General features: G+C 30.3%; 1 protein-coding gene across 4 annotated transcripts in view; it reads left to right on the top strand.

Annotated features, from left to right (window-relative positions):
* The first annotated feature begins 85 nt into the window (after positions 1-85).
* Positions 86-16,678, top strand: part of wdb (serine/threonine-protein phosphatase regulatory subunit widerborst) — a 33,137-nt gene continuing 16,544 nt past the window's right edge. Inside the window, exons 1-2 of one of the 4 annotated variants that reach the window (XM_089170314.1) lie at positions 86-993; positions 2,245-2,604. In XM_089170314.1, coding sequence (XP_089026440.1) covers positions 2,466-2,604 — 139 coding nt within the window. In that variant the 5' untranslated portion in view covers positions 86-993; positions 2,245-2,465. Of the gene's footprint in view, positions 1,120-1,357; positions 2,605-16,678 lie in introns of all 4 variants that reach the window. The other 3 variants (XM_089170313.1, XM_089170312.1, XM_089170311.1) reach the window with 3 other exon arrangements.

The raw sequence follows: 16,678 nt of genomic DNA, 5'->3' as shown, positions 1-16,678 counted from the left end.
CGTATGACTCGACGGTTCGTGCGATGGCGCCATCTTAAGGATTCGAGCAATTCCGTGAAGAATCGGCAATCTCCGGGCCGATGATTGCCGAACGACATTACTATTTTCAGGCACACAAGGCACCTCTTGACGGGTTTTTAATAAGGAGAGAGAAAGAGAGAGAGAGGCGAAACTGTCTCTCGTGTGATATAGAAAACGTTTTTCCTTTTTTTCGTTCCTTGTCATTGAAGATTTACCGTACGGAATAAAAGGTTTGAAAAATCATAGTCGTCCGTGCCGTGAGCGCGTTCGAGAAGCCGAAAAGAAATAGAAAGAGAGAGCGCGAGCGAGTAAACGAGCCAGCAAGAGAGAGAAAGAGAGGGGGAGGAAAACAGAGAAAGAGAGAGAGAGAGAGAGAGCGATAAAGGAAAAGATGCTCGATCGTCGTCGGGTCTCGTCGGTTCTCGACGCCTGACGAGGTCGTGCTCATCGTCTCTACATCGTTCGTCGGCGAAAATGAAAGAAGCTCGTCGTCTCTACGAGCAGCTGATGGCGGCCGAGCGCCGTTCGAGCCTCCTCCGACGTTTCTCGTGTACGCGTTCCTAGTGTGTGAATGCGTATTCAATATCCTGAATTCACGGAGGAAAGTGCCGAGAGATAATAAGAAAGAGAGAGAGAGAGAGAGAGAGAGATAGATAGAGACGACGCGTGCCGAACGGAAGATTTAAAAATACGTTCTGTGTTAAACCGCATACGTGTGCCGCCTATGATTTAGAAACAAAAAGAGAAAGATAGAGAAGACGACACAGAGAGAGAGAGAGAGAGAGAGAGAGAAAGATAGAGAAAAAATAGATAAAGATAGAGATAAAGAGGGGAATAAAAAGAGAGAGAGAGAGAGAGAAGAAAAGAGAGACGCTTTTTCGTGCGGGAGAGAGAGAGACCGCCCCTGGCTCGCGCGAGCTATTTCGTAACGGTGCTTCGTAGAGTCAGTCGACAAGCAAGCACGACTGCGCGGTAAGAATCCCCCTAGCCCTTCTTTTCTCCTTCTCCTCCTCCTACTCTTACAGCTCCTCTTCGTATCGCCGGTGCTCTCTGTCTTTTCTATCTAATTCTTCGATTCTCCGTCGAGAGAGCAAACCGGTGAGCGCTGCGTACGTAAGAAAGAGTGTGTGAACAACGATTTTATGTGCGTGAGAGAGTAGATGTAGTGGGAGAGAGAAAAAGAGAGAGAGGGGTAGCACGTATATGTATGCTGCATACATTGTGTGTGTGGAAAAGAGTAAAAAAGGGGGAGAGAGTAAGAGAGAGAGAGAGTGAGAGAGTGTGCGCGAGTGTGTATGTGTATGTAAGAAAGGGAGGACCACCCTTCTGCTCGCAGGTAGCTAGTTCATTATCCGCTCGTAGTGAGCAAGAAAATTTACGAACGACGCTTCGGTGTTACGGTGTAGGTGGAAACCTCGACACATAGGAGAGACAGGGCGTACGTCCGCGTATGACAACGCCTAACGAGAGAGAGAAAGAGAAAGAAAGAGAAAAACGAGAGCCTCTTCACGGGACGAGAGAGAGAGAAAGAGAGAGAGAGATAGTATACGACACGACGACGACGACGACGACTACCACGACGACGACGACAACGCACGACGATACCGACGAATCGGCAGCGGTGAGCGAGAGGGAGACCGAAAACGAGCAAGAGAGAGACAGAAAGAAAAGATTCCTTCCTGGACAGATTTAGACGTTGAAGTAACGACGTCCACCTCGCCGTCTTCGTCGTCATCTTGACTTCGCTCGATGGATCTATTCGAGCAGCAACACCCATAATTCATCGACACGTCGACATCTCGAAAGAAAGATATCTTCCTCGTCTCCACCTTCTCCCTCACCAACACCACCACCGTCACCACCACCACCACCATTACCACCCCCTGCACCACCTCCCTCCTCTTCCTTTCCCTGTTCCCCTTCCTACCCTCTTCTCTTCTCTCCTCGGTGGCACCGTGGACGCGTGCTATGCACGACCGAAACGCGACCGTCGACCTTCTCTGCCGCAGGAACGCGTGAACAGTAGGTTACCGTGTTCAGGTATACCACGTGCTCTCGATTCGCGTTAGTGTGTTGGTTGTACTACCTACGGTACCAATAGTGTGTGCGTGTGCATGTGAGTGTGTGTTGCTCTGCACCGACGTCACCTAAAGAAGTTAGCTCTCATCATCCCCTATATCTTGTATTTTTTTTTTGCCCCCTTTATATATCGTGAAAGTGCAGTGAGTCGATATCGACGTTAATTTCCACGCGGAATGCGGCCTCCTCGAGGTGGACGACGCCATCGTTTCTAGTCGCCGTCGCCGCAAACGCCGCCACCGGCGTCGTCGTCGTCACAGTCGACGTCGTCCGGGAAATCGGGGCACGAAACATTAACTACACCCGTTCAAGACGACAATTTCACCCTAGAGATACGTAGAGTGCCTCCGAGTTCAATTCCCAACATGTCGTCAGCGACTTTCGTCGATCGGATAGATCCCTTCGCTAAGCGATCGCTTAAGAAGAAGTCCAAGAAGTCCCAGAGTTCCTCGCGATACAGAAACTCACAGGACGTCGAGCTCCAACAGCTACCACAGCTCAAAGGTTAGTTTTATATTCATTTCATTTATTTCCGTTTTTATATTAGTAGTAATATTTTATTCATTCGCATACTATCTTGGCCCCTGCACTTTACTTACTTTACATTCATACTTTCTTTGCTGTCATCATATATATTCACTCATGCAGGGATACATGTTCTGTAGTTATTTATTATATTATAATAATAGTTATTATTATTATTCTTATGTAGTGTTGAGGATTTTTGAACAAAAAAATATATAAGTGATGAAACTGCGCAGACTGTCTGTCGAAAGCATTTCTATAGTAAAGAATTTCATATTTGCATTAATCAAGCAGGTATTACATGATTAAAGAATTTTCTAATTATCTTTTATTAGTATCAACAATGTAAGGTTCTCAATCAATGTAGAATCATTTTGGAGCATTCTAAGGAACTTACCATTTATCGGTGTCCTATTAAGCCATACAACTTTTGGTGTCGAAGAATTTTTCTGATCTGTTGTATTTTTCATGTAATAAATAAGCATTGTGTCTTATTTAAAAACACATTAATCATCTTTCATTAGATAGATAATCATTTAACAAATCTATTGATATCTCATATCTTGTCGTAAACTCTAATACAATAATAATTATAGTTCACGATAACTTGCAGTCATTTTTTTTAAAACTAAATGTATTATTATAAACAGCACTATATCATGCATTCATCTTCATATTTTATATTTATATATAACACATAGCAAACTATAATTCATCTAACTTATAAATTATAGTTCTCTCCTATGATGTCGGTGCAAGATAACCTCAAAATTGTCGACATACTAAAAGTCATATTTCAATGCATATTTTTGTACAGAAACTTTTATTAAATTCAAATAATATTGTATGGCAATAAACGGAAAAGTAAATTTTACTTATTTTTAGTATAATATTGGGTAATTAAGATCAATAATTATCTAACATGAAATATGGTATGCTTTAAGTTGTCGAGTAACCGATACAAGAATTGTGACATGTACCAATATATTGAAAATGTACAATTAAAGATATATATATTTATAATTATTATAAAATAATGTTAATTTATAATTAGAGTTGTAATAAACATTATAAATTATTTGAAATAGTTTGAATAATTAGAATAAGTAATATTGTATAAGAATTGCATGCGTATAGTAAAAATCACAGCGAAGAGATTTGATAGAAGTCTCAAAGATAAATTACAACTAAAGATATCTTTTAAAACTGTTAAATGTAATTTATAATTCATTATTATAATAATATAATGTTGTATAATAAAAATGCTGTGTTCAAAAAAAAAAAAAAAAAAAAATTAAGAAATTAACTACGGTGTAAAAGTTTACGCTAAAACACAGCGATATCTGTATCGAAGGAAATGACCATAAAGTATACAACAAATCAAATAATAATAATATTCTAATGCAATTATTTATTATTTATCATTGTAAACAATATATTGTTACAATTTATAGTTAAATATAAAAATTAGTAAGAAAAGTTTATAGCCATACATAATACCTCTTTTATATAACACAAAAGTACAATATTTATCGCATAATAATCTTGACTAGTCTTACCTAATCTTGATAAATAATTACATCAACAAATGATCTGATTGTGAAATATAATTTAAAATTCGAGTTATTAAAAGAATTAACACACAAGAATGTGATGAATGCAGAAAACAATCTATATCCATATAATACCTCTTCACACTTTATTCAACACATTCATTACATATCATCATCACATACCATTTAAAGTATTAAAGTAGACAATATTAAATTTGGCATTAGTATATGTATATATGAATGATAATTATGGCCCAAAGAGAAATCTAGCAGATGACTTAAAATAGATGATTAAATAAACGATAGCCAAAAGTACATCTTCCTAACTTCACAAAATGTATTTTTCGATTGGTCATATTAATCATCATCGCGTGTTCGCATTACTGGACGGTTAATAATCATTTTAATGAATGGTTAACTCGTTATTGTGGGTCTTTCATTGTCTAACTAGCACGGGGCCACTCAACTTTCCTCCTTTTTATTTTTTTATTTTTATTTTCAATTCATTTCTTTTCTTTTTTCTTCTTTTTGCATTCCCTATTGTATCTAATTGTAAGTAGCGGATTTTTAGGGCATCACGTACAGAAATCATTACTTTGACCTAGAAACTTGTAGTTTGTTTGAACGATGAAACGTTTAAACGAAATACAAGTAAGTAAGCAAGCAAGCAAGCAAGCAAGCGTCCACCTTGCAGTCGTTCACCTCTGCCAATAAAACGGCAGTGGTCTCTCTGTTCTCCCTTCCACCTACTCCCTTCACTACCCCCTCCTTTCATTGCTTTTGCTTACTACCTTCCTTCCCCTAGGTCTACTACGGTTACTGTGAGAGACAAACACGTAACTTATATGTACGCACGTATACGCACGTGTGTAACACGTTCTCGATCCGTTCTTCTTGTTTACGCGTATATTTAACGATCGATCGATTGATAGAATAATTTATTTACTTTTTTTGTGCGTTTATATTTATATAATAAAACGACGACGACGACGAACTTTGTTCTCTTCTTTCTTTTATTAACGAATATAATAATAATAATAATAATAATAATAATAATAATACTCGCATTATTGGTCAAAAATATTTCAATAATAATCCATACTTTTTTTGATGTCATTTTTGACGATGTTTTATTATCACGTTTAAATATACATTATGACGTATGTGATTATTTATAATTAACAATTTTTGTTATTTCTCAGCTGAGAATTTGACGAATATCTTTGTTGAATTTGAATTCTTCATTCGCTTTTACCTTGAGAGAATATTATCTCAACAGTGATTGGTCAATTTTTAGACTGGACGACTACGTGCATCAATTAAACGTATTCAACTGCGAATAACGTCGTGAAATTATTTTGAAGGAATGTTATTGAAAAAAAAAAAAAAAGTAATAATATTATTTATATTACATTTTTTTTTTTGGTATCTTTGAATTTATCGTAATTTTATTTACAACGCTTTTTACATTTATTTCTTTTTGTTTTTGTCTCGTTCATTCGTGTAGACTTTTTGTTCATGTTGATGATGATAGGTAGGATAGGCGGGGGAGGGGGAGGAGGAGGGGGAGGGGGGTCGGCTCTGTCAGGTTGTTTTTGAGCAAGTAAGATTGTACGAGGCATATTTTTCGTCTCTTTTTCTTCTTCTTCTTCTTCTTCTTCTTCTCCTGGTGTTCAAACCAACCTACGAATAAACCTTATTTAGAAACACGTAGGTGGTGTATGCTCTGATGTCTGCCCACATTTCACGGTGGCTCACGATTGGAAGCCAAAGTATTTGAAAATTTCTGAATCACCGAACACGACACCACGGTTAAAAAAAAAAAAAAATGATTATTCTTTTCATGGTAACCATCATTTTTCATCCTGATATTTAATTATTAATGACAAATTTCTTCGGATTTTTTTTTTGTTGGTTCAATTTATTAATTCACACGGTGAATAAGAACACTTTTGGAATATACAATTTTCATTTGAGATTTATAAAATTATTTTGTTGTTGTTGTTGTTGTTGTTGTTGTTGTTGTTGTTGTTCTATTCAATATTAAACGAGCCATTACGAACACCCACGAATATCACAACGATATATATATATATATATATATAGTAAATATAAAGCTTTTTATATTTATTTATTTATTTTTTTTTTATAAACTTTTCTGTTAAATTAAAATCTTCAAATTTATTCAATTTTTTTGTTGTTTAAAGTCATTGCCTACGTTGATAACTTTTTGTATAATAATTTGACCCAATCGGAAGGGTTCTTATTTTTTTTATTTTTTTATTTTTTATTTTTTGTACGTGGGTTTATCGATGTACAATGAAATCCTTCGAAGGTTTCTCTTTTATTTTTCATTTATTGTTCAATAAATAAAATATCGAGTAATGTGGATTATTGGATTAACGTTAGATATTTCGAATTTATTTAAACGATATTTTAGTCTTATAATTAATATATATATATATATATATATATATATATAATACTCGATTTTTAATTAACGACACTCGTTGTAAACGTTCGATCGATAAGAACCTTTAACTTTATAATATATTATATCAAACAAGTGCAGGTGTTGCTTAAAAAAAAAAAAACTCACGTTAATTGCTAGTTAATTTATTAATTTTATATTACATACGTTTTTCTATTTTTTTTTTTGTTTACATTTTCAATGATAATTATCTTCTCCGTTCGATTTTTCAAATTTTTTTTATATTGCGATAAGCTTAACACGATCTTTGATAAACGCGTAAAAAAAAAAAAAAAAAAAAATCATCGTATGAGGAAAAATAAAAATAAAAATAAAATGTAATTTTATCGACCATATACATGAATATAACATCGACAACTTGACTAGTCTAATTTAACGTTAACTTTTAAGGTAGATCTTGATAAATTGTTTGCTGTTTAAAAAAAAAGAATTGAAAAAAAAAGAAACAAAAAAAAACTATGTAATAGTTAAAAACAGGTCATAAGAAAACTTTAGTAAAAAATTCGATACAACTTTAATATAAAAAAAGAAATTATACGAGAATTTTTTTTTAATTGGTTATATGATTTATTATCATCCTATATATATATATATATATATATATATATATATATATATATTATTTAAATTAAATAAAAATTAGAAATAATATTATCACCCTATATATTAAAAATAAAATAGAAAATAAATATATAAAACAAAATAACAATTAGAAATAATATTATCATTCTATATATTAAAAATAAAATAGAAAATAAATATATAAAACAAAATAAGAATTAGAAATAATTGTTAATTGAAAAATAATCAGTTCGATATCGTATAATAATAATAATGATATCATAGTGATGAATAATAAGAAGCACTTATTAATACTTTATTACTTTTCTTTATTTTTTTTTTTTTTTTTTTTTAATAATCCTTGTGAAATTCTAATCGTACGCGAAAGTGTTCTGACGTTTTTCTGAACGTGTCGGCACGATGGAATCTCTTTTATCGGTACACACACACACACACATTCACACTTAAATAAAATCCACACACACACACACACATACATACATACATATGTATGATCTCTGACGCGTTAGAAGTTTGATTATTTCGCATCGTGGGTCTTAATCAGGATCGATCGGATTTTCTCTGCTGACTGTCTCTCTCTCTCTCTCTCTCTTTCTCACTCACTCTCACTCACTCACTCTATCTCTATCTCTATCTCTCTGTAAGAGGTTTAAATAATATAAACAATCCCCCAATGCGATTTAAATACATTCTAACATATGTATATATATATATATATATACATATATGTATATGTATATAACCGGTTGGTTGATCGTCCTTGATCATTTGAAAGAAAACTATTAGATGTACAACTTTGCTTCCGCTATTTTCCTACAGATGGCTTATAGAAAAAATGGCGGAAATCAAATTGTACACCTAATAGTAATGCATAAGGATGAATAATAAATCGTACTAATTAATTTCTTTTTTCTATATTTTTTTCTTTTTATACATTTTCTCAATTTATCTAGTCTTTTCTTTTTCTAACATTTTTCTATTTTCCTTCCTTTTTTTTTTTTTTCGTTATGTTTTTTTCTAACATGATATTGTTATCCTTATTCACGTAGTCGTTACACATAATATCAAGTTTCACCTACGCTTATTCTCTCTCTCTCTCTCTCTCTCTCACTCTTTCTTATTAGTGTTACGATACTTACAATATACTTGCACACTAACACATACGTGTTCTATCTATCTTTCTCTCTCTCTCTCTCTTTCTCTCTTACACTTACTTCATCCAATTGCTTTATACAAACGTTTTTCCACTTGTCGCGCGCGCACGCACGAGATTGAACTAATTTCGTACACTCTCACCCCCTTCCCCTCCCTTCCTTTCCTCACCTCCCTTCTGTTTCCTGTAGTGTCACCGGGCAAATCGATGTCCATGCTCGACTAAACGCCATATTTTTATATATATATATATATATATATTTGTATGTACATATCTCTTGTTTTTTATCTTAAGTTATTATCTTTCTTGATGTTTTTATTTTTTATTTTTTATTTCAAATTATATATATCTATATATATAAATTTTTTTTTTGTAAAAGAAAAATTAATAAAAAAAAAGAAACAAATTAACAAATTAATTTAGATGAATTCTATCAAATTAAGAAAAATCGACGTCCATGCTCGACTGAACGCCATATTGTTTTATATATATATATATATATATGTGTATGTATACATCTTGGTTTTTGTTTTAGGTTATTATCATTCTTCATTATTTATTTATTTTTTATCGAATTATATATTTTGTACAAAAAAAAAATATTAACTTTAATATAATATTTACGAAATAAATTTAGATAAATCCAATTAAATTAAATTTAATTTAATTTAATTTAATTTAATTTTAATTGTAGAAAATTTTAATTTTTCAAAAAATCAACCGACGTGTTATTTCACTCTTTTATTTTAACAGTTCATTTTTTCTTTTTTCTTTTTTCTTTTTCCACAAACGATTTCTTTATTTTATTTTCCAGCGAACATTTTCCATCTTACAAAACAACGCCCACGCGCGTTTTATTTTTTAAATTTTATTTTAAAAGAAACTTAATTTCTCTCTCTCTCTCTCTCTCTCTCTCTCTTTCTTCTATCTTTAAGAATTCGCAATAATGAATTGTATGTGTGTGTGTGTGTATGTATGTATATGTATGCGCGTGGGAAATGTAAAAGTCTCATTCACAGAGAATTCTCTGTGGATATGGGATGGTAATAGAAGAGAAGAAGTAGAAAAAGAAGGGAGGGGGAAAAATGGAGAACCCTTCGCGTTCGTCGTTTAGCTCTGACTTTCTCAGTCGCGCAGAACTTGTGTGTGTGTATATGTGTATGTATATATGTGTATATGTGGTACTACACTAATCGATGACGTCATTGATCGCCACGGTCATTGTCAAGATCATCGCAATGCAGGAGAGAAGGATGACACTGCAATTTTAAACTTTACCAAGAGCTACTTACAATTACATTTAACTATCGTCGTTAGTTCTCTCTCTCCCTCCCTCTCTCTCTCTCTTTTTTTATTAACTAATTAGATAATTAATTAATTTTTGATTAATTAAAATTTAAATATATAAATTATCTGTTTTGTTGAAATTTCTATTTAAAATGAAGAAACAATTTGAAGACAAGTAACATTTACGTTTTTATATACTCTTATATAATATTTGAAGTATGTGTGCTTGAAGAAATATATATATATATATATATATATATTATATTTATTTATTATAAAAATAATATATATATATACTCGTCTGTGCCCCGTCACGTGTTATTGTGGCTTATGTGAGCCAAAATATGACGTTGTATAGATAAAGGTTAGGTTATGTTCAAATATTTCGCGCCCTCACCAAAATCGATGACCAACAGATAGCACTGGACTTACCTGTATCTTTTTCTTTTTTTGTTTTCAATTAATTATTTATTTTATAAATAAATTAATATAATAAAAACCTAGTTGTATACGAATGCAACATTGTGTCAAATAAAACAATTAATAAAGTAGTACTTTTGGAGACTAGAGGTTAGGTTAGGAACAAACGTAATCTACATTTATATATATATATTATTTTAATCTATATTAAATTAATATATATTAATAAAGTAGTACTTTTGGAGATTAGAGGTTAGGTTAGGAACAAACGTAATCTACAATTATATATATTATTTTAATATATATTAAATTAATATATATTAATAAAGTAGTACTTTTGGAGATTAGAGGTTAGGTTAGGAACAAACGTAATCTACAATTATATATATTATTTTTATATATATTAAATTAATATATATTAATAAAGTAGTACTTTTGGAGATTAGAGGTTAGAAATAGGAAATCTACATTTATATATATATATATATATATATATATATATATATATATATATATATATATAACTTGTATCATTTTAATCCATTAACGTTGTTTGATGTGTCATACATTCTCGATACTCTATTGTAAATAATATTTTATTCGAGTTTAGTATCAAGAGAGACAAAAATGTTCACATCAGTCGTTATGAATAATAACGAAGTACCAACTACTATAGGAAGAATGATGAAGAAACGAGAGAGGAAGAAGAAATCATCGTAAAACTTGTTTCTCTCATACGTTTGAGATTGGGAGGAGGAGGAGGAGGGGGGGGGTTGGTAGTACAGCTATTAAACGAACGTAAAGAGAAAACCCGGTGAGGTTTTTTTACTTGGGGAAAAGCATAGAAACGAGAGAGAGAGAGAGAGGGAGAGAGAGAGAGACTACGTGAATTAAATAAATGACGACGACAGTGATGGTTATGGTGATGGTGTTGATGGGTGGGTGATAATGGGCGTTGCATTAACCCAAGTCTAGTTTATGATATCAAATGAAAGATATTGTAAGAACTTGTATCTTGATTGGTGTTGTAATTTTAAATATTTTTTTATACTAACTTTGTTTATTGTTTTTCTTTTTTTTTTTCATTACTTTACTTCAACTGTATCAGAATAATTATGACGTTTAATATCACCTTCATCAGAAAGAAAAAGAAAAAGAAAAAGAAAAAAAAACAAACTACAAAAAGAACAAGCAAGCAGATGGTAATTAAGTTCAGTCGTTTTAATTTCAAATATTGGTGGAAAGTAATTACTCTTTCTTTTTATCTTTATCTTAAATGTATATCATAATTTGAGATAAAGTATCGTATAATTAAATGCATCTTTTATAATAATAATAATAATAAAAATGACAATATTCTTGTAATAATATATTAATCATCATTAGTATACACTGTATTACAATGTTGAATGATTATTATGGTTGTCATTAAATATCGAAAAGGGTTTCATTTGAAATGTTTATTTAATAAAAAGATACTAATCTTTTATTTGATAAGTTAATATAAAAAAAAGAAAACTTTGTATTATTTCAAAAATTGATTGTCATAAATTTGAAAGAAAAAAAAAAAAAAAAAAAAAGATAATTGCATTTCATCATTGAAAATGAAGAACAAAGATGATGAAAATCTTGTTACAATGTAAATGTGTGAGAGAGAGAGAGAAAGAGAGAGAAACGATTTTGTCAAGTACGTTGAACACTTGAACGATAATAGTGTGACCTCGACAATGACTCATAGGTCACCGTACTGACTCTTTCTCCTTCACCTAAGACTTTCCTTTCCTTTTGTACACCGCGTATATCTCTCTAGGCTTACGTTAGTCTATCAAGTTAAACCTGTACAGGGTGGTATCGATTTCTCTAGCTTCATTCTCTCTCTCTCTCTCTCTCTCTCATTCTTAGTGTATGTGTATGTGTATGTGTATAGCAATCCTTTCAACTCAGTACACACCTCTATAAACAAAATGATATGATTATAGCATATCAACAATATACTGTATATATCATATATATATTGCAATATATATTATTGGTTTGGTGTATATATATAATAATAATATTATATTGGTATTGGTATTATTGATATTGGTATATATATATTTTATATTTTTGATAATAATAATTTTTTAAAAATAATATAAATATTATTAAAAAATATAAAATAATAAATTTAAATAAATATTTGTTTAATAATTTATTATTGTATTATTATATTTATATAATTATATTATATATATATATATATAGATATTATTAATATTATATTATTATATATTTATATATAATATACCATTATTATATAATTATATTTGTGTGGTATTTTATTATATTATACATAGTATATTAATATATTATATATGTATATATAATTATATAATAATGGTATATTATATATACCAATAAAATATAAATGGTATATATAAAAATACAGTTATATAATATAATTATAACCATTATAATAATATCGGTATATACATTCCATATATATATATATATATATATATATATATATATATATATATATATATATATATATATAATATTTGTGTGTGTGTATGTATAGGCATTTAAATTGTGCGTTGCAAATAAAAAGAAAATATAAACATGGAGAAAACGTAGATCATAACGTCGTCTTCTTTGCTTTCGTAACGATGCGTCATTGTGTTGCATTATATGTGACGTCATTGCTCTTCCAACTTCCTTTCAGCTGACTATTTTGTTTTTTTTTTTTATGTTTTTATCTATTTTTCTATTTCTTCTTGTAGATACATTTTTATCTATTTATTTATTTTTCTTTTTTATTTTTTCCTTCTGAAATTATCTTATCATGCATACACATATATATATATATATATATATATATATATATATATATAACATCAAAGAATAAGTTTTGATGTAACTATTAGAATTTTGTTGAAAAATGAAATATTACATTTTCTATGAAATTTAAATAAACAAATATTTCGATAAAGATAGAAGAAAAGTGGGTGATGGGTGGTGTGATGGGTGTGAGAAAGAAACAACGAGTTTATGCAATAAATGCAATTTTTCTATTTCTATTGAAATATCCTGTGCACGCGTGTATACATACGAATATCATGAGAGAATGATCGTTTAGTATTCTTTACTTGGAACTATTTCTTCATTTTATAACTTACATTTGCATATTTATATATATATATGAAAAAATGTGTTAACATTTATTTTATCGACAACCGATATAATATCATTGCTATTATTTCATCATTTTCAAAGAATTTTTTAATATTCTGTTTTTTTTTTTTATAAATGTATAAACTTTACATTAGATTACATTGTAATCTAATTATATTGAAAATAATATTGGATGAAACTAATTTCATCAATGATTTGAAAAATCCTTGAAAAATTTGCAATTATTTAGTTGTCAATTCAAGTTTGTTTTGTTTGAACAAACAGAACTTTAATAACATAATATATTAATATAATTAGAATATAATATATAATAATATAATATATATTATATATTTATATTTATATAAATTAATAATATTATTATTATAATATAGTATATGTTATATAGTATATCATTATTTATATTATTATTTATAATAATATATTATAGTATACTACAATATACTATATTATATTATATTACTATATTACTATACTATATTATACTTATAAATAGTATATTATAGTATACTATATATATATAAAATAATTTTTCTATAGTTGAACAAAATATTGTGTCACACCAGAATTACTAAATTTGTTCTAAACATTACCCTACATAAAAAATTGAAACAATTACTCTAGTTCCATTAAAAAAAAAAAAGAAAAGTATTTCTTTTCATAAAGTCATAATTTATTATCATAAATCAATATAAAAAAAAAATTAATAGAGAGAAAGAGAGAGAGAGAGAGAGAAAATGATTAGCACAATAAGAAAAAAGAAAAAAAATAATAATTTTATTATACCTTCTCCATATCAAATGAATTTATTCGTTTGACGACTTTCCATTAAAACTTTAATAACCTCCCCCGTTATTAAAAACATTAGTCAATAATAAACGTGAGGAGTTTAGATGGGAAGGGAGTGATGGTATGGTGATGGTAATGATGATGGTGGTGGTGGTGGTGGTGGGGTGGTTTTAAAACGATCGATGAGATATTTACGGTGGTAGACGACGCGTGCCATCGGTGTGTCCCGTGTAAAATCTGTTTACTCGAAGTTAATCGGGTTTGGGTTTACTCTTCTCCCTTCTTTGCCATGAAAGTTCGTCGTCGTCATCGTCGTCGTCGTCGTCGTCGTCGTCGTCGCCGACGCATTTTTTTTTTATTTATTTTTTTTAACGATTGTTCGTTATAAGAGAGAGAGAGAGAGAGAGAGAGAGAGAGAGAGAGAGAGAGAAAAGATAGCAAATGTAGGTCGAAACGAGATCTTGGATGTGACGTTCGAAAAGCGTACAGGCGCGAAGAAACAAAAAAAAAAAGATAAAGAGAAGGTGGTTGAGGTTGGGGTTGGGGGTTGGTTAGTGGTGGTTGGGGTGAAATAAAAAAAAAAGGGAAAAAAACACATATATTTCTCCTACCTTTCTTTCGTTCCTATCGAACGTGTTTCTGCTTCTCTCTTTTTTTTTTCTTCTTTTTTTCTTTTTTTTTTTTTTTCATTTGTAAAAGCCAAGCCAATACTCTTCTTTTTATTTTTTTACCTCGTTTATACAGCCAACCATTTTTTTTTGTTTTGTTTTTTTGTTTTGTTTTTTCTTTATTCTTTGATTTTTATATGTCAAATATTTATACCTTCATTTATTTATTTATTTATTTATTTATTTATTTATTTATTATCTAATTTTATTATTTTATATTATTAGATGTATCGAAAAGTAATGTCTCGCTTATTTTAACCTCAAAATTCAAACGAATTAATTTTTCAAATAAGAGAGAGTTTTTTTTATTATTATTAATCAATAATTAAATTAATTAATTAATTAATTAATTAATTAATTAATCACGTTATTAACAACCTTTTTTTGTTCATTTATTTAATGCAAAATATTTAACATCATAACGATCAAAATCATCGATCAATTTTTGTGATTAAAATATTTCATAGAATAATTTGACATTAGTAGTAACATTTGACATGCGTAGTAAACGGCCATTACTTTTCCGTTCGGAAAGTTATTTCATTTGTTTCTGACATAATAAAGACATTAATTGATGCAAATCGGCAAATAATAACACGTGTGATACGAGAGAAGTTAAATTCATCAAATTCAACTAATTATGTCCACTTGAAAGGCTTAGGTTTAATACGTTGACGCCGGCGCCGATTTTCAGTGTCTGCGCTGTGGGACGGCACTCAAATCTAAGATGCGCTTCATCTGGCGGCGCGTGATTTTTGCTTGTTCAAATCTGGACCAAGATAGACCACCGGTGGTACGCGCCGCCCGATGGGACAGTCAAACGTGGGCCACCGGTGGTACAAGCCGCCCGATGAGACAGTCTAGTGCGGGCCACCGGTGGTACAAGCCGCCCAATGAGACGGTCTAGTGCGGGCCACCGGTGGTACGCGCTGGCGTGAACGTGTTAATCACTAAGAAAAAATGGTCTTTATTTTCACTAAAGAAAAACGCAATTACTTTCTGAACAACTCAATATAATATAATATATATATATTGTAATTAAGTCAACGATAATACAATTTCATGTTTCATCGTTGAATTGCATTTTATTCAAATAAAATCCTATAGTTGGTACTCCTTTGATTTAATCCCTTTTTCTATAATAATACTAGGGTCACTAATAGTATTACTATATATATATATATATATATATATACGTATTTAGGGGATTATTTTTTTCTTTGAATGATAGCCAACGAGAGAAAGAAAACAATTGCGTGAACACTTTGTCAACCCTTATTTTCTTTTCTTTATTCCTCTCTCTCTCTCTCTTTCTTTCTTTCTTTCTTTCTTTCTCTTTTTCTTTCTTTTCTTCTTTTTTTTCTTCTCCCTTCTAGGTTTTGTTTGTTTCTTTTCTTTTCCTTGTGCTCATTAACGGTAACGTCATCCAGACCAGCAGCAGCAGCAACTCTCAGGGATATCTCGTGTGTGTGTCCTTTTCGAACGCTCGTCTCATTTTAACCGATCGATAAATGTTGTTCAACAAAAATAAACATTTCTTTTTTCTCTCTTTCTCTCTCTCTCTCTCTCTCTTTTTCTCACATACACACTCTTTATCTTTCTTTCTTTATCTATCTTAGATAATGTAAACATACATATCCGCGTTATATACTAGCATTTGCATTTAATAAGATGTTTTGACATCGAATGTAAACATAAATTATTATTGTTAATTTTATGTTTTAATTTATAGAGAAAAAAAGAGAGAGAGAGAGAGAGAGAGAGAAAGATAATGTAAATTGAATTAATGTATATTATAAATTTATAATTACCTTTGTTAATAAACAAAGAGAGAAACTAGGGATTTACAAAAAAAAAAAAAAATAATAATACTTTTATACACACGAGAAAAGAGTATGTTTGTAATTTCAAAGTTACATTTAATTATAGATGA

This window comes from Polistes dominula, unplaced genomic scaffold (genome assembly GCF_049000335.1).
Source record: "Polistes dominula isolate Pdom_NZ unplaced genomic scaffold, Pdom_raw_medaka contig_15, whole genome shotgun sequence".
Classification (NCBI taxonomy): domain Eukaryota; kingdom Metazoa; phylum Arthropoda; class Insecta; order Hymenoptera; family Vespidae; genus Polistes; species Polistes dominula.
This window is presented reverse-complemented; position numbering and strand designations above follow the sequence as displayed.